The 17,618-nt window shown below is 41.5% G+C and overlaps 1 protein-coding gene and 1 long non-coding RNA gene across 10 annotated transcripts in view; one reads left to right on the top strand and one right to left on the bottom strand.

Annotated features, from left to right (window-relative positions):
* LOC135451363 (uncharacterized) overlaps positions 1–5,928 on the top strand; it is a 29,346-nt gene extending 23,418 nt beyond the window's left edge. Inside the window, exons 3-7 of the long non-coding RNA XR_010441287.1 lie at positions 1,098–1,305; positions 2,155–2,202; positions 2,348–2,439; positions 3,916–3,952; positions 5,336–5,928. This is a non-coding gene — a long non-coding RNA (uncharacterized LOC135451363). The remainder of the gene's footprint in view (positions 1–1,097; positions 1,306–2,154; positions 2,203–2,347; positions 2,440–3,915; positions 3,953–5,335) is intronic.
* KCNT2 (potassium sodium-activated channel subfamily T member 2) overlaps positions 1–8,377 on the bottom strand; it is a 115,311-nt gene extending 106,934 nt beyond the window's left edge. For all 9 annotated transcript variants that reach the window (XM_064720495.1, XM_064720498.1, XM_064720492.1 and 6 more), the window contains exon 1: positions 8,100–8,377. In XM_064720495.1, coding sequence (XP_064576565.1) covers positions 8,100–8,194 — 95 coding nt within the window. In that variant the 5' untranslated portion in view covers positions 8,195–8,377. The remainder of the gene's footprint in view (positions 1–8,099) is intronic.
* Between the last annotated feature and the right edge of the window lie 9,241 nt (positions 8,378–17,618).

Here is a 17,618-nt window from a genome sequence, read left to right on the forward strand (position 1 = left end):
AAACCGCTTTGAACAATGATCAAATTCTAGATTGCTGTACACAGTGAAAACATGGCTTGTTCACTTCTCAAAAGGGTACATTCAGCTAAATATAGAGCTTAGCCTTCAGTCCCTCTGTTAGAGCTGTCTCTGCTCCATGGTGAGAACTACAGGGCAACAGTGATATGTGACCAGTGCCCTCAGCTCCCTTTGAATTTGAAAATCCCATTCCAGGGTCAGGGAATGTTGTGTATCAACAGCTTTTATTCATAAGCGACAAGCATAACCACAGTTTTCCATTTGCAGTGCAGCTTGTTGGGGTTTTTTCCCATGGGCATTTGGTTCAGATTGGGTTTGGTAACCCTGGTTCTGTCTGCATTGCAGTTTTCTTGAGCCACAAGGGCAAGAGAAAACAAAGTGAGAAAAACATAAAACCTCTAAAACATTTTTGGTTATTTAGAACAATTAATTAGCAAGGTCATTTTTCAGTGTTTACTCCTTATTACATATTTTAACAATCACTACACTGTGAAGGAGCTCTGTAACTTTAAGTTATAAACACAGCAAATGCCATTAACTTTAACATCACAGAAAGCTAAAGGGCAAAACACTTTTCTTTACAAAATGCCAAAGGGGTTTGACTCAGGGTACAGAATCCAGACTTTCCTGGCAGAGCTACACCACAGTGAGGACTGCTGCTCAAGCTGTGTCATTGTCCCTGCCAGGCACATGACCCTTGTGCTGGTGGCTGCTGGAGATGCAGTTATTAATGGCTAAATCTGGCAGGAGAATTGTCACACCCAGGCACAAGGGTAGGCACCCTTCTCTCTTTTGCTACCTCAGTAGATAACTGGCACTGATGACAATCTAATTCCTTCCTGCCACATCTTCCATAGCTTGGTACTTGGCAAGGCAGGCACAGAAATGACAGACTTGGCAACCTGCTTTCCACCACAAAAATATTGCACTTCCCAACAGGTATCTCCCTAAGTGGAGACAGGATTTGTCCCTCAAGATACCTCTGAGTAAATAATAATATCACTGTTTTTATCTGTGAGGATAAACACTGGGTTTTGTCTCCTAATGACTGTTTCTGTTTTATTGCTACTTCCCACCAGGAAGTTGACTGCTAACATAATTAGCAGATGATTGCACGGGGGAGGCTGAAATCTTTAACAGCTGTTTCAAAGCATTCTGCACCAAATCTTCTGTGCTGCAGAGCACTTCCAGCTCTTGAATGGCATTCTCTCCAATGACACAGATTATGGGACCATGGAGTGGAGGCCTCCACGAAGGACTTAACTTGTTCATTTACTTGGAAAAAAGGTGAAGAAACCACATTTAAAGTGTTTAGTAGATTAGTATAAGTATTTGGGCATACTGTGTCAGAATTCAGATTAAGATCAAGATCACCTTTGACTGTGAAGTCTAGAAACTGAACGTATAGCACAGAAATGGTTAGCAGATTTACAACTTTACTCTTTCTATAAAAGAAAGTGCAGACGTTTCTGATGCTCCAAGTGATCTATTTCTCTGTTACAGGATAAAGGGAAGACAATATGAATCAATGCTACCATTTGGTACAGAAGAGTCACTATGAAAGAAAGGCAGAGCGCAGCACAGAACTTACTATTATAAAAGAAATACTCTTAATAGTTGGGTGTGATGGAATAATAATCATAAAATTAGGAAGGAAAGAACTGCTTTAGCTCCCTATGGAGTATTATAGAGTCTGCCAGATGTAAAGTAGTATGTGTCAAGTTGCAGATGGAAAAATAAGAGCTTTAGCAATAAATCTATAATTAAGTAATGACTGAAGTACCAAGTACATTTACAAACTGCGCATCACGTTGTCCCAGAGGAGGAAAACTACTTTGTCTGGGAGAGTTTTCAAGATGAGAAAACTCTCATCTTGTTTGTGCAGTACAAAACTTCTGCTGGGATGTGCTACCAACATCTTCTTTGGACAGATTCGGTCATAGCAGCACTGAAATTAATCTTTCCATGTCCTTTCCCAGTTCCACAGTGTGTGCTGGTTTAAGTGGAACAGAGGAACACAGAAACCATGCATTTCGGCCTCTGTTGTTGTTGCAAGCACTATGGTAGAACACAAATGAGAATGGGGCGAATGGCACTGCCTGCTACAAAGCATTACTTCCTCTCCCCTACCCACAGGTGTCTGATCCGTAACAGGGACCCAGACAAGATCAACGTAGAAGGATGGTGAGTATGGAAATATATTCACAGTTTACATTCCTGGGCCTGTGCTCCTAAACCTCCCACAAGAGTGTAAACTCAGGCCTTTCTTTTGCTTTGGTAAACGCAGCAGTTTCATCAATATCAACATTTTTCATTATTTTTTTTTAAGCAGTGAGAAATGGCTTGCCCGGTACACACAGCAAGCTTTCCCAGGATTTAGGGAAACTCAAACTTTTCAACTACTACTAGTCTGATTGCAAGGTATGAAAGCACTTGCTCTCTTAGAGAATTAGACTGTTAAGATCTTGAGCAATTTCTATCAAAATCAAGTGTTTACATTAGAGCTTATGCTTCTAAATCTCTTTATGGGTTTTGAAAATTTAGTTACAAGGGCAAATCAAGATAAATTTGACAAGATCTGCTCAAGTCCTTTTATTTGTAGCCTCTGTTAAATGAAAGAATTCCTGTAAGCTAATGTTTTCTAAAATATGGATGCCAAATTGACTAAAGCATTTCTTGAAGGAAAGAGGAGGATTATTTTGAAGAAACTGTAATAGAATTTTCTTTTGAGGAAATTATAATACAATTTTTTGTCAAGTTGAATCTAGACTCAGTTGTTTTAAATCACTTGAATCAGAAACGTGTGGGCTTTTTATCCCTTTTTAGTTTAACAATCTCAGGTGATTTCCAAAAGGAAAGGCACAGGGAAGGCTTCACTCACTAATTCACACCGTGACAATGACTGCTAAAGTGCCTTCTGAGATTTACAGTGGGGAGCTGTTCCTTGAAAGTCAGCAGCCAACGTGACAGCCAGCAGGATGCAATTGTCCAAGTGATGTGTGGAGGTGTTCTGTATTATGTGAATCTCCTTCCTTTCCAGCTAGGTGGTAATGTGCATTTATGCAGAAAGCACACCAGAATGGAGGGCTGATTTTAATTTAATCCTATAAGTACTCAGTGTAAGAACAGTTCTTTCACAAAGGTAAAATTTAGCTCTATAAGTTTAAAATTAAAGTATATACTGTAGCAAAATGACTCAAATTTTAATCTCAATACAGAAGCAGGATTTGAAATGAATTTCCAGTACCAGTTAATGTTCTTGTTATATCTGTACAGAATAGAAAAAAAATTTACAGAATTGGAAAATGTAAATTTTTGTTCCATGACTGAAACTGTAAAAATATCTTGCAGCAGCATATAGAAAAGTTATGAAATCGGATGCTTTGAAGGTGGGGGTTGAACTACCCACAAGTTATCTGTTCATATTGTTTCCTTGGACACTCCAGCTGCCAAACCATTCCTGCACAGTTCAAGACATTTTTGTCAGAGCAGGCAGAGGAGAATTTGAACAGTTCACCCGACTAAGCAGTCATGCTTCAGTGGTGGGAAACATTCCTGTCTTGCTAGAATTCACTAAACCAAATGCAGTTTTTATATCTTCAAGAGCTTCTAAAGAAAGGATTAAATGTCTGGGCATAAATGATTTAAGAAATGTGAGGTAAACTGTGCTCTGCAAGATACAAAAGGCCTTAATAAAAAGGCAGTGATATGGAGAGAATGTAAATGCTTTTAATTTTTAACTTGGAATTCTTTCTTTACACCTCTAGCATGCTGTGGTTTGGCTGTTTTGAAGCACGTGGTAACTATTTATGTACAAAAAAACCTCTTCATTGTAGCCTTCCCAAACTTACATGGGAACCTAAAAATAAACATTGTCTTTTATCCTCTCCTCTGCAGCAACTGACCAACTTTGAACATGTCACCTCTTCAGCAGGTAGGATGTTTTCTAATTTTATTTGTGTAGCTTTTCCACACAGCTGGTAAGAATAAGGACTGATGATCAGTAGGGTTATGAAACATTTCATTGCATAGTTTAGTATTACAATCGCAATTTAGTGAAATCTGGCTGAATTAACAGGTGAATAGTTGTCCTAATCACTGAGTTCCCCCTCTATTTCTCCTCATTTCCCAATAGCCCAACCGAAAGGTAAATTTCATTATGAAGGTCAATAAACATCTCAGAATATCCAGCAAATCAAAACAGTCTGTTTCATCTGCAGATACTTTCAACAATGAAAGCAAAATGTAAGATTCACAAAGGGATATTAGCAATATTTACAGAACAAGTGAAAAAGTCAAGGATCCAATCTTCTCTTTACCCTTAGCCCAGTGCCTGGGATATTTCCATGGCCAGAGGAAACCTGAGTCATTGCCCTACTTGCCACAGAATTCACCCACTTGACACACACACACACGCTCTAGCTGAGCTGGTATTTTACACACTGCTTTGTAGAAGCGTTCTCCATATAAAATGAGTAGCATCAAACATCATCTCCAGTTTTCAAAGGGAACCAGGTTCCTTTGAAAATCTAGATTTGCAAAAACCAAAACTGGTTTTAACATCCTTTTTTTGGAAAAAAACCAAACCACTCAGCAAATTCAAGAATGCCAATAAATTATTCGAAGTAGCTTTCTTACTGAACAAAATCATTTGTCAAAGATTCAGCATGTTCTTCTGCACACAGCAACTTCTTTTATGAAAAATAATATACAATCCAATTTGGAGGTTTGTGGAAGATGACAGCCCAGAACCCATCTGTTACTGAAGCCAACTGCAAGGCTGCTATGAATCTAAGCTATGAAAGCAGAATTTCTGGGAGGAGGGGGTAGAAACGCAAAAGCAGTGAGATGGATGCTACTGTATTGAAGAAATACAGGAATGGTATCATTCAGGAATGCTATCAGGTTAGGAATAGATCATGAACTAGATAGCTAAAAAGAAAAAGAAAAGTCTGTGGGAAGCTCCACTACAGAGGTCCCCAGGAAGGAAAAAAAAAAAAAATAGAAAGCTGTCTTCAAAGAGGTAGAGATCTAAGAACAAAATTGCTGAATGAGAGTTCTATTACAATCACCTAAGCATTTTAGCACAGGTGCATTTTATAAATTAACAGGAACAGTTAAAAGAAATAGGTGATGAAACTCTCACCCTAAAGAAACATAACCATTAAGGCTCCAAAACTGAACTATGATTATGTCAGAAATATATCTTTCAACAAAAAGAGGAGAGGTCACAGAATTTCAGTCTTATTTATTATTAAATACTACCATATGACATATAATGGCAAACCATGCTATTAAAACTGATTTGGCAACACAGGATCCTGAGTGGGAATAATTCCATCTCCTCTCCACTCTAAAAAACCAACAAGCATCCGAAAACCAGGAGATGGACTCTACCAGCAAAAAGCAAGCATTATGCCAGAAAAGGCACATGGGAAGGAGAAAAGAGATTCCCCAAGGATAAACAGACTGGGAAGATCAAAAAGAGAATGGAACTAAGACAAGACAGAGCTTGGCTGGTAAGAGACCAGAAGTTCACAGATCACACAGATGGAAAACCCTTAGCAAACATCACACTGCCAGAGCTGAGAGCAAGTGCAATTAAAAAGTTGCAGTGAACTGGAAGCAGGCAGAAAAATTTTTGCATCTCAGCCAAAAAGTCCAACAACTAAAATGAACTATCCTTGATCACTTGCAGCCTATAGTAGCTATAAGGGTACTTTAACTGTGTTTCAGTATTCAGATATTCCATTCATAGCTAACATCCATTCAACCAAAGGGTTACAAACCCCTCTATATTGCACACTGCTTAGAACAGAACACAAAGGATGTGCTTCACCAAAACCAACCCAGAACCATTTACCTATGAGTGCAAAGAAAAGACAATAAAGCAGACAAAGATAATATATATTTGTGTAACACCAATCTTGCAAACTAATAAGAAGCTGATCTCAGGGTCCCCGTTAGTCTGCAATCTTTCTCATTCACTATTTCCTGGAAGTATGTCTAACATTCTAAATATTCCACTTGGCACTATTTCTATGCAGAGCACGCATGCTTTTTCTATAATGGATAGTAATATTCTAGCAAGATAGGAAGGAATGAATACTTCAATATCACACATGAAAGCCTCCAGTTCAGGAAAGTAAGAATCTGGACAGACAAACAACAGATAACACACAAGATCTTGGTAAGAATGGCTCTCCTTCAGTTACTGAAAAGCTGGTATCCAAAAACACCGCAATGGTAACTTGCAGAGCTGGAGGAGAGCACGCTCCTGTCACAGCCTCATGTAAAACACAATCTTGCTTGCATTGTGGGGAATTCCCTGCACACCTTCCTACCACTGTGCAGCTGTGCCCAGCCTCAGCAGACAGTGCATAAAAATCTAGAAAGCAATTTACATATTTGTATTTCAGATTGTGCCAGAGATCTCTCTTGTAATGTTTGTTGGAATATTAATGAAATAATTAAAATTGATTTTTAATTAATTTTTCACCAGTTCTTTGCAGGAGTTTTTAAAAGGTAAGCATGCTCCAGGAGACTTTTGTGCTATAATTCTGCCATCAAGATTGTTTTAAGGATTATTTGCTTTGATTTTGTTAAGTGCACATAGACCTGAAATAGATAGGAGCTAAAAGGAAGCTCTGGGTTGTGCAGTTACACTATTTGCTATTTGAGACCAGATGATGCTTCTGCCATAGACGGTAACTTCATGAAGTGCAAGTCAAACAATTGACATCTGGGAAGTGCTTGACAGAAGTTTAAATAGAGGTGGAAAAAACGTTAAGCCCCAGAGTGATCCAAAAAGGTATACAAAGCATGTTTTATAAATTTTAGCCATGAAAACCCAAACAAATAAGTTGTTTAAATGACAGTGGAGTTTTTTCCTATTCCAGTAGGAAATAAGATCCAGGTGTAAGATGCTAAGATTACATTTTCTAAAATCTCAAAGAATCAGAAATAATGACTACATTACAGTACACTTATAATTTTTAAACAGTAAAAACATGCTTTGATGAGCATACTATTTAACTCTCCCTTATGTAGTTACAATGCTGTCATTTCCAACCAACAGCATTCATTTTTGTGACTATATTAAGATGTCATTAACCATTTCATAACTGTCTGAATAAACAGCGCTTGTTTAACTGCTTCAATGTAGAGCATATTCTCCTAAACAAGGGTAATATTTACTTCATATTTGCATGATCTTGTGATTATCAATCAATAAGAATCCACATCTCCTTAGAAAAGTAGTGAAAATCTGACCAGTGTAGAACAGCATTAAAATCAAAAGTTTCTGACTGTCAAGTTAAAGACATACTCTGACAATTCAAATATATTGAATTAAAATCTATCCAATATGTTACCGATTTTTCTTTTCTGACATTTGACTACAAGAGAGTGTTAGTAGAAACTGGATATGACACATAATTTTGCAAGATGGGATCATGAAATAGTCTGTTGAGACACAAGGTTGTATGGTCCAGCAGAGTGGAATGATGCTGTTCATGAACGCTGTTCATTCAGCATTTGGAAACTGAACACATGCACACGGTTTGCTTGTTTCTTTCAATGTAAAGGGCTCTTTGTTTATGATTTTAAGGAAAACATTTGACTTGAAACAAAAAAGTCTTTTTCTGTCGTGTGTGATTAAAGGCGCTGAGAGACTTGAAGGAATTCATAAAGGAATAAAATCATGGTAGTTGCGTCCATGCCTAGGATCCCAGCATGGAAAGAAACGGCATGTGAAGAAGCCTGGGTATAGGACACCGAAAGCATACCGCAGTTAGCCTTTGGACAAACGGCAAAAGCCTGTTTTGTTGGGACGCTTTCACAGGGACACGATCCTTACCTGCGCTGTTCCTGCGGCGCCGCGGGGCAGGCACGGCTCGGCCGCCGGCGGCAGCGCTCGGAGCCCGCGGGATGCCCGCGCTGGCCCGGGGGCGCCGGCCCGGCTCGCCCCGGCCGCGGCACCGCAGCCCCGGCCGGCCCTCGCAGCCCCTGCCTGGCGAAGTTTCCCCCGGGGCCGCTGCCCGGCGCCGCCACCCCGCCGGGGACACCGCGCCCGCGCTCACCTGTCGTCGCTCTGCCAGCCCTGGTCGCCCAGCAGCAAGTCCCGAAAGCGGTACCGCGGCGGCAGCGGCGGCACCTCGCTGTCCAGGTCCACCATGCTGCCCGGAGCGGGGGGCAGGGGGCCGGCCGGAGAGAGGGGAAGCCCCGCCGCGCCGCCCGAGCAGCGGCCGGACCCGCCCGGGCGTGTGGGGGGCAGGAGCGGCTCGGCGGCAGCGGCGCGGCAGGGGCGGGCTGGCCCCGCACAAAGGCGCGACGGGGCTGGCCCCGCGGTCCCCGGCGGCTCGGCGGGAGCCTCTCGGCCCCGGGAGCCAAGTCCCGCCCCGGGGGGAGGCAGGTGGCGGCGGGCGGCGGCCTCGGCGGCGGCGCGACCGCCCCCCGCCCACGCCCACCCTCGCAGCAAGCGAGCGAGCGGCAAGCGCGCCGCCGCGGCCCACAACAAAGGGCCGTGCCTCGGCCGGGCCGGCGGCACCGCACCGGGCACCGCAGCCCTCCCGCTCCCCGGGCTGCTCCCTGCCTGCTCCCCTCCTCCCGGGGCAGCCTCAGGGGTGCTTCTCTGTAGGCCCCGAAACGTGAGAAACGGGTGTCTTACCTCAGGTAGCGCCCGCTGTGTTGGTGACGGTGCGGCCGTCTGGGCACGGCCGGGGCTGGCACAGCTTCGGCCGCTGCCCGCGGTAACCTGGCACACCTGGGCACAGCCAGAGCTCCTCTGAACGCCCGGTGCAGCCCTCGGTAACCGGGCACACCTGGGCACAGCCAGAGCTCCTCTCAACGCCAGGTGCAGCCCAGCCCGCTCCTCGTTCCGTCAATTTCTGAGCCTGCTTAATGGCTCTTGGACTGGCAGGTGGTGCGGGTCCTGTAAAAAAGAAAAACCACAAGGAAGTTGAACTATTCCCATAGTTGAGATTTGCAGGTAATGTATGTAAGTGTAAGACACTCTAAAAGTATTTTAGATACGCAGGATCAGCCCAAGTATGGCAGCCTGGTGTGTATCACACAGCAATGTGCCCTGCTGAGAGTCCAGCTCTGAGCTCCATGCTGTGATACACAGGTTTCCTCAGGTAGCCAACAGGTAGCTCAATGCAGGACTCACATTGCCTGTGCTGTTGTTACAGTCATTGCATCTTTCCTTGCTTCTTTAGCACAAAGCTCTTAAGCACAGCTTCGGTGATTGCTGTTTCTCTAGAGAGGTTCAGTGTAGAGTCCCCAGCCCTGTAAAACGCTGGGATCACTGGAGTATGATGCTTACCCTTTTTCACAGCTTGCTGCACTCAGCATTTAGAATGTGCCTCTCAGAAAGCCTTGTCAGGTGAAGCAAAACAGATCTATGTGGCAAGAGTTCAAAGGTAACTTGTTCTTTGCTTTGGCTGATATAGGAAATAAATAAAATAGTGAATTTTTCTGCATCCATGTTCTTGACACTTTTACCGTCCTGTGTTCTGAGGTTAGAGTTCTCTAAAAGTCTAATTAAAAAAAAGTCCAGGATCTTTCTTCTGAGTATTTGTTGTGGGCTGCCCGCTTTATTCTTTCTCAGCCGCTTCTCCAGTTAAAGGGGCTCTCTCTTGTAAGAAAACAGTTTCCTTTCTCTGCCTATCTTTCATCTTACCAAAACATGAGGTGGGGTGAAGTCTGTATGTTATAATGTTTTGTTATAAAGGCAAAGCAGTTAAGCTGACTGCAGTCCTTTTCTGAAGTCTATGAATCCTAGACTGGCTGGGAAATTAATGGTGTTTCTACTCTATCTTCTAGCAGCCTCATTAATTTTTCCACCTGAGTTGATTAATTTAACATGTGTTTTCATACTTGAGGAGCTAAGTAGCAGGAGAAGCTTTTGCTCTTTTTCTACCATGGAAATGCACTTCAGACAGGTAATAGCTGACTGGGAAATGAGCAACCTGGTGAGCAGTTGAGCAGAGCTAATAGAAAACAAACTCATTACTGAGGCTATAGTCATGCAATTTATACAGATGCTTAATTCTGTGCTCCCAAGTAATAGAAACTCTTTGCAATGTAAAACGTGTTTTTACATGTCTGACAGTCCGATGCCTGATCCCTCTGAAAAGCTCTAAGTGTATAAAATTGGGCAGAAAGGGGGTTTTAGTCTGCTAAATCCAATATTTTGATTAGTAACTCAAAACACTTGGGCAACTTTTGTCTTCAAGCAGAGGAGACACTGAGTCATCTGCTTGGAGACAGGTGCTGCTTATTATGAGCCGTTATACTGGGTCACCGTGCTCAAGCCAGGTGTTCCTTGTTAGGTGTTTTTGTTAAAGGAAAGCTGTGAGCCACACTCGGGAGCAAATGTAGGTTTGTGCTTTTGGGATGGTTCTGGCCCTGAGAAGTGTCAGGAGCATCTGTGACCCTGACTTAGGGACTGAAAATAGACTTTAATCGATCCTTTCTTTTTTGTCAGAGTGGGTATAGCTGGGTAGCTCTCAGTAGTTGACTGAAGTCTGAGAAAGAGAGGGCATTTAAGAAGTGTGTATCCGAGTTTACTGCTAGTGACTGGATTTAAATCCTGGATCATACTTAGGTACGGAAAGAACAAAAAAAATTATTTGGTTTTTCTTTTTAGGTTACCAGATTTTTGATGGCATATAGATAAAACAGACAGAAGCAATGCAAATGGCTTCTGGACTTTTTGAAGTGTATATGGAAGGAAACACAGGTTATTCTTACTGTTCTTAATTCAAGATGTTCTACCCTGCTATCTGAATTATGCAATCTTCTGTAATAAAGTAAATCAGATAATCAGGTTAGGTTTTGATATTTTGCTCAAAATGCTTGCAAGGTTCTCTTTAATCAGTTTGATTATTGACACTCACTGGGACATTCTTTAGTGATGGTATTGATACCTGAAATTATTCAAACTTTATTGAAGGGAGTTGGAGAAGTATCTTGGCCATGATAAGCTGCTCATTTTCAACTTGTGAATGTGTTGCTGGTCCTCAGCATTGAGGTGCTGAAATAGTCCTGTCCTGCTAGACACAGTTCTGCCCTGTTCCCTCAGCTGCTGCTCTAATGTCCACCGTGGCTCAGAGACTTGTCCTCCCCAGCTGATAAGCTTATCATCCCAACCATTGTTTTTGTTCTGCTAAATAATAGTCTGAGGTTGGGGGAAGAAACAACACCAGTAAATACAAATTTTTTGACAAAAGAGTGAAGAAGGATGAGGTGTTAATGCACAGTAACTTGTATTTAATTGTCCTTTCAAGGAAAATAGTCTGGTATTGTCTGGGTGGCATTCAGGTAACTCATGCACAAGGCACTGTAAGGTGTAGTCTGGGCAGAAGTGGAAAATGGTCAGTGGAAATTCTCTCTCTGCAGAGTTTGTGTGGTTATTTTTGATTTGTCTGTTGGTATTACTAAAGGGTTAGGCAGGCTGAAAAATTGGTTGTCTAAAATAAAAATAAATCAAGCTCATTTTGAGTTTTTTTCCCAAGTCTCTTTTTTAAATTTTTTTATTTTTCTTCCCCATAATTAAGAAGCATCTGGATGTTTGTGTTGCTGTTGGGAACTTTGGAACTCTCACATTTCTGCCAGGTGATCAGTTCTCACTCAAGTATGTCTGTGTGGCTTTGGGCTTAAGGCTAGAACAGGGAACTAGAGTACTGACAGTTCTGGCAGTCCATGGAGCAGTTCTGCACCTTTGGGAGCTGAATAGAATATTTAGGAACTCAGCATTCACAGTTCAAAAATTATTTGGGGTTTAGATTAGTAAACTGTACTTCATTAATCTTTTATTTACTTAGGCTGCAGTTTCATTTCCAAAATAGTCTGTAGGAAAAATCATCATGACTATATCTGTTAAAATGTGCCTAGATGGAAGTCTGAAGAGTCCTTGCTGATAAATACTCCTTACATCAGAAAACTGAATTTCAGCATTAAGAAAGGCCTACTTCTCAGTTAAAAAACAACATTGTTTACTTTTTAAATAAATTTGTTACCATCTTTTTTATTTCCTGGGGCTTTCAGACCATCAACTGCAAAAGCAATCTCAAATCTGAAGTACAGGTGCCTTATTGGACTAAAACTGGCTGTGCTAGGCTGAGTTTCAGCATCCTGGAATCTGAATGGATCTGAGAGGTTAAATCAAATCAGGAGCAAAAACTGGTGAGAGCTGTGTTTTGAGGACACTCCCTATTTACCTGCCTTGGTACAGGATTGTTATTTAATGATGTGGAGTGTAGGACTAAAGAATACATCAGTGAATGTCTGGATGGGTTTAAACTCATTGACTGCAATTTTGAATTTTTAAAATACTGTCCACTGATAATCCTGGCTAATGGACCTTGGCCAGGATGCCAAAGAGGATTTTGAGTTGGAGGAGGGCACAATGACCTGGAAGTTCTACAGCCTTTGGTTTATCTTCACCCAGTATTTGTGCTTTTTGCGGCTGATGGAAAGCTAAGCAATATTGCTGAGCAGTGCAACATTTGTAGAGCTCACAGCACTTTGAGATTGTACTTTTAGATTCTTACCTCCACAGTATCTCATTCTTGCACATTTTCTTCATGTAATCTAAAATAAAATCTCTTAGGCCTATTTTCTGTGTCAGTTACTGCTGGATGAGGGCAGCCTGTTTTATCTTCTCCATTTTTGTGACCATAACACCAAACTGTTTATTTCCATTTCAGCTCCAACTACTGCATGGACTTTGTCTTATTCTTTTGTGTCATTTCCTATTCAGATGATTACTTGTCTTACATCTTTTCCTAACAGCCTCTGTTCACACACATTATAATGTGAAAGCATCATAATTTTCTTACTTCTCCCTTGCTGCAAAGGAATTGTCACTGCAATCCCACTCTTCTCTTTCGCATCCCTTTCTTTAAAAGGACTTCCTAGGGAGTTAGGGCAATGTTAGCGTATTGGGTTTGTCCTTTTTTGTTTGCTTTTACACAAATGGGATTTTTGGCTTTTGGGAATAAGGCCCATTTTTGCTTTATTCTCAATTTTACAGTACAGTCTGGGGGTGGGGTCTGAGTATTACCATAGCATAAAAATGACAGTGTAGCCCAGTAAGTTTCTGCAAAAGAAATGCTTGTGTCTTGCTGGGTAGTTGGGTCATATGCTGGGCTAGTAACAGGGAGAGTTGATGGTAACTTTAATTGTCCTTTAGAAAAGTGCAACCACTGGGGGAATATTACTGATATGTAATAAAACTTTGGAAAAAAAAAAAAGATTTTTTTTTGCAATCTCCAGAACTGCTGCACGCTGGTTTTCGTTGTTTGGGTTTTTTTAATGACTATTTATTTCTAAGCAAGTCTTGCTATTCTTATATACCTTTAAATCTTTATTTATACCATTTACTTTATATTGACCATTTTGCACATCTCTGTATTTTATTGTCTGATATATCTTCCAGAGTGCAATGCTGCAATGTTTGGAATGGTTTAAACTTCAGGGGAAAAAATGTTCTTGGAGTCCTCCTATCTTTCCACTTGATGCCTGTTTTTTTAAATGGCTGTGCAGTAGCAGACTGTTCTGCTGGCATGAAAGGTTTGATAGTGATTCAGAAACAGTAACAGACTGAAATAGCCTAAAGTGAGAACAGAGTTTTAAGGTCACTGTAAAGCTCCAAAGCTAGGGCACAAAGTGAAATGAGGGATTTCAAATTTGATAATTCCTCTGAAAGCACTACCAAAAAAAAAAAAAAAAAAGGAGGTGGTTTGGTGGTTTCATGTATCTAATTAAACTGCAGTGTTGGTAGGTAGAAGGCATGTTTTCCACAGCCCAGTGAGCAGGACTCTGCACTGCAAACACGATCTGTAGAGAGCTGTTTGAGACAGGGCATCCAATATGACCTGATCCTTTTAGTGTTCTGTACTAAGGCATCAGAGAAGAGATCTGAAAGGGACAGTGCACACTTCAGGGCCACCTGGGGCCCGGTGCACTCCAACCCTGTGGCATCTGTGTGACCTGGAAAGGAGCTGCAGGACCACGAGAGCAGCACACTGCGTCACGGGAGAGCAGAGCAAGCTGCTGGGAAATGGTGATAACCTGGGAATTGCCTTCCAGTCAATCCTCACTTGGCTGTGAGTAGGAGGACTAACTTCATTTCAAAGTAGGGTTACTGACAGCTGCTTTTATATAGGAGGAGAACATCTTTTTTTGCAAAGAACACCCTTTCAAGTAATTTTCACTTCGCTTTTGAGTATAGAGCACCAAGGCAGGGGAATGAGGTGGTAGTTAAACACAATTAATCAGAAGTGGGTTTATATTACTTTTAGAATTGGACATGCTATATATATTGGACAGGAGTGTCTAATCACGTGCTGTTATCTAATTTACCTTAGAAGAAGCTGAAGGAATATTCCTGAAGAATTCCTAATATTGTGTTTCTGTTTGCAAGGGTGCTCCCATGGCCCATTCTTGGTAAAATAGCCTGAAGAGCAACAGCTGTTAAGACAGGAATGCAAGTTCAAGCATCCAAATCTGTCTGAGAGTGTCTGTAGCAGAGCTGATCCTGTTAAAGGGGATGACGAACTGCTAGAGAGTTACCAAGTGAGTTCTGAAATAAGGGAAGGGCCAATTTGGAAAGAAATGTATGGGCCAAATTGTAACAGGAGGGAAAACAGTAGGAATGGAGCAAGTGGTCAAAGCCAGAGGAGGTGGGTTTGACACTGTTTGTTGTATGTTCAGCCCCTGCCATCGCAAACTCCATGTGGACGTGCCAGCAGCCTTTGTCCCGCTCGGGCAGTGACCGGGCAGCTGGCACAGGTCAGGATGGCAGCTGGGGCTGTGCTGCCTCTCCCTGCTGTGTGCATCGGCCAAGTGCACAGCAGGAAGTGCCCACATCTCCTGCAGGGGTACCTGTGAGAGGGAAGCTGTGTCTGTAGCTGTGGGTGGGTGGGTGCACAGCTTTGTGTGCATGATTAGAACCTTGGGGGATTAGTGAAGAAAGGTTCTTTATTTGTTAGGTGTTTATTGACATTTTGTTTAACAATGTATTGCCCATACTGAACCTGAAAGTGTATTCCACTGATTGCCAGTTAATTGTGTTCTATTAATAGATCAATAAATCAGTTTGGTTATGATTTGCTTTAAATGAAATAAAGTGAGCAGTTTTTCCCTGTCACACCCTTAGGTTGTGATTGTAGCAGTTATGTGATGTGTTAATATAATTGTGAGTCACAGAAGTTGTGTGCTAGTGGGAGGAGAGACAAATGTTGAGGTTGCAAAGACAATCTCACTATTAATACAGTGGGATAGGACATTTTCATGGCAATTGTTGGGCAGAGCAGTGGCTGATGCTTTTGTTTGCTCTAATGAGGTCATTAAACTCAAGTGTGACAGTAAGCATGCTGTTAGAACATGCTGAAATTATACTGGCCAGAGATGCTATTTCAGCTGTGGCTAATTAAGCTTCTATTACCAGTTATCATTAGTCCCCTACGGAATACATTGACTTCCTGAGATCTGTGTTCCTAACACAAAATGGCTTCCAAACACTGGTCTCAAAATTATTCTGATTTGGACAAACACTCTGAACTTTGAGTCTCCATGTTGAGTAAGGAGCTAATAAAACCCGAGTACCTTATTCTGACCTCACACTGACTCTGCTTTGTGGAGGAGTTTTGGGCCAGATAACTTCCAACCAGTACTTTCCTATGATCTCAGACCTTGACATGCAGTACAGGGAATATGTGGTGACATTGTGGCTGTCTGGCTGTGTCCACTGCAGTATTTTGAGTGCAGTCACACCAGCTCTCAAAGCAGCAGCTCTGCTTCCTTAGATGAAATCCAGCTGCTCTTGGTTGCATAACTACTTTGATGTTTCTGCTTTTCTCATGAGTAGGAGGTAAACTCTAAAGATGAGTTTTTTCTCCTTGCCTTAGAGGTCCTGAGGCATGGTTTGTCTGTGTGCTATGTTTTGGTAGAGACTGGAGGTGGCTGAACAAAGTGAGAACCAATTAAAGACAATAGATCTTGAACTGATAGCCCATGGAAGAGGTGAGGAAGGAAAGACAGTTTAAGCTCCTAATTCTATTTCCATTTGCCTAGTGTAAGTTTAGTAAATGACCTAAGAAGATCACAAACCCAGGACTGGAAAGGACTGAGTCTGGTCCCTCACTTTGTGATTGAAGATGGTTTTTTTTGTATAGGCCTACGTTATGTGTATACAAATATTTCTTCAAAGTTCAAATATTGCTACAAATATTCCTTCAAATATTTACCAACCGAGTCTTCTATTTTCAGTTTAAATCTATTCATAGACATTTTATATCTGGTTTTGTGTCCTTATCTTTTAGCTTAAATAGTTTTAGCAATGCCTGTATTTATAGAGAGCAGTCAGGAAATTTGTGATACCACTTCCAGTTCTGGTTCAGCTATACCTGAAAGTATCTTTGACTGTATTTCAAGCCCATAATTATTTGACAAGTAGTTTAATAACCCAAAAGCAGTTTGATAAAACCTGAACCAATTTAGCCTGAGCTTCATGGCATCAGACTATTTAATACTTAAAACTGGAGAAATTGCAACTTCAACAGGTGCATGAAATATCCATTTACTGATAAGGTGTGCACCAGTAACTGCATCCTGGATGCAGATCGATCATCACAGGGTCATGGAGCACAGTGAGAGTTCATTCTCCACAGGAGTCATTTGTCAAGGGGAAGGGAAAGGAGGAGACATTTTGCTCTCTGAAGTCATTTCTGTAGGAGAAACAGCTGAGTGCCAGTTTTACTGAGACCATTTCTTAGAACTGGTGACTGAAAACACAGCCCAAAGTTAAAAAATAAATATTCCACCTGCATTTTAAGAAGAGAAAAAGTTTTAACTGCTGTAAATGCTGTGGAATTCAGGTTTGATTTGAGATCTGATCTGTGGACACTCGTTTTTATCCTATAGCAGCGCAGTAACTAAGCTAGTAATTGTTAAGGATATGTTATGTGGGTTTTTGGGAACATGCACAAGATGGATCTGTGTGTACTCCATCCAGTCAGACATCACCACTGTGGGGCATCTGGCCTGTGGCTGTTTTATGGTCATCTCCTGTGAGCACTTTGTACTATTACTTTTTTTTCTCCCTAATTCTCAGTCTCAAACAATTCTCTTCTTAAGATCTACATTTCCACCGGAGAGCACTTGTAAAGCCAAGACATTTCATGAAACTGTTGATAAGACTATTGCTTACATAAACCCATGGGTAGTTCCTTTGTTAGGCATAAATATATATCTGTTCCTTTTTGCATAGTTTTATATTTTCCTTTGGAAGGTTCATTATCTGTGCTACACTCCATTCAAATCTTCTTCTTGTCATTTCTCATGTTCTACTGAAGTGCTTCGTCACCTGGGTTTATTTAATGAGGAATATGACCAAATACATTTCCTTTGCTGTGGGTAGTGGGTGATCTTCTATAAAAACCAGTGAGTGACCCCTTAGTCACTCTGTACTTTTGCCTGCTTTTTATTTTGATTGTTTGCAACCTATATTTGGAATTGTATGTGTAGAGAAGTTCATTTTTACACACAGTTCACATGAATTTGTTTTCTAACTAAGCATATAACACACAAGG

This window comes from Zonotrichia leucophrys, chromosome 8 (genome assembly GCF_028769735.1).
Source record: "Zonotrichia leucophrys gambelii isolate GWCS_2022_RI chromosome 8, RI_Zleu_2.0, whole genome shotgun sequence".
In the NCBI taxonomy this organism is placed as follows: Eukaryota; Metazoa; Chordata; class Aves; order Passeriformes; family Passerellidae; genus Zonotrichia; species Zonotrichia leucophrys.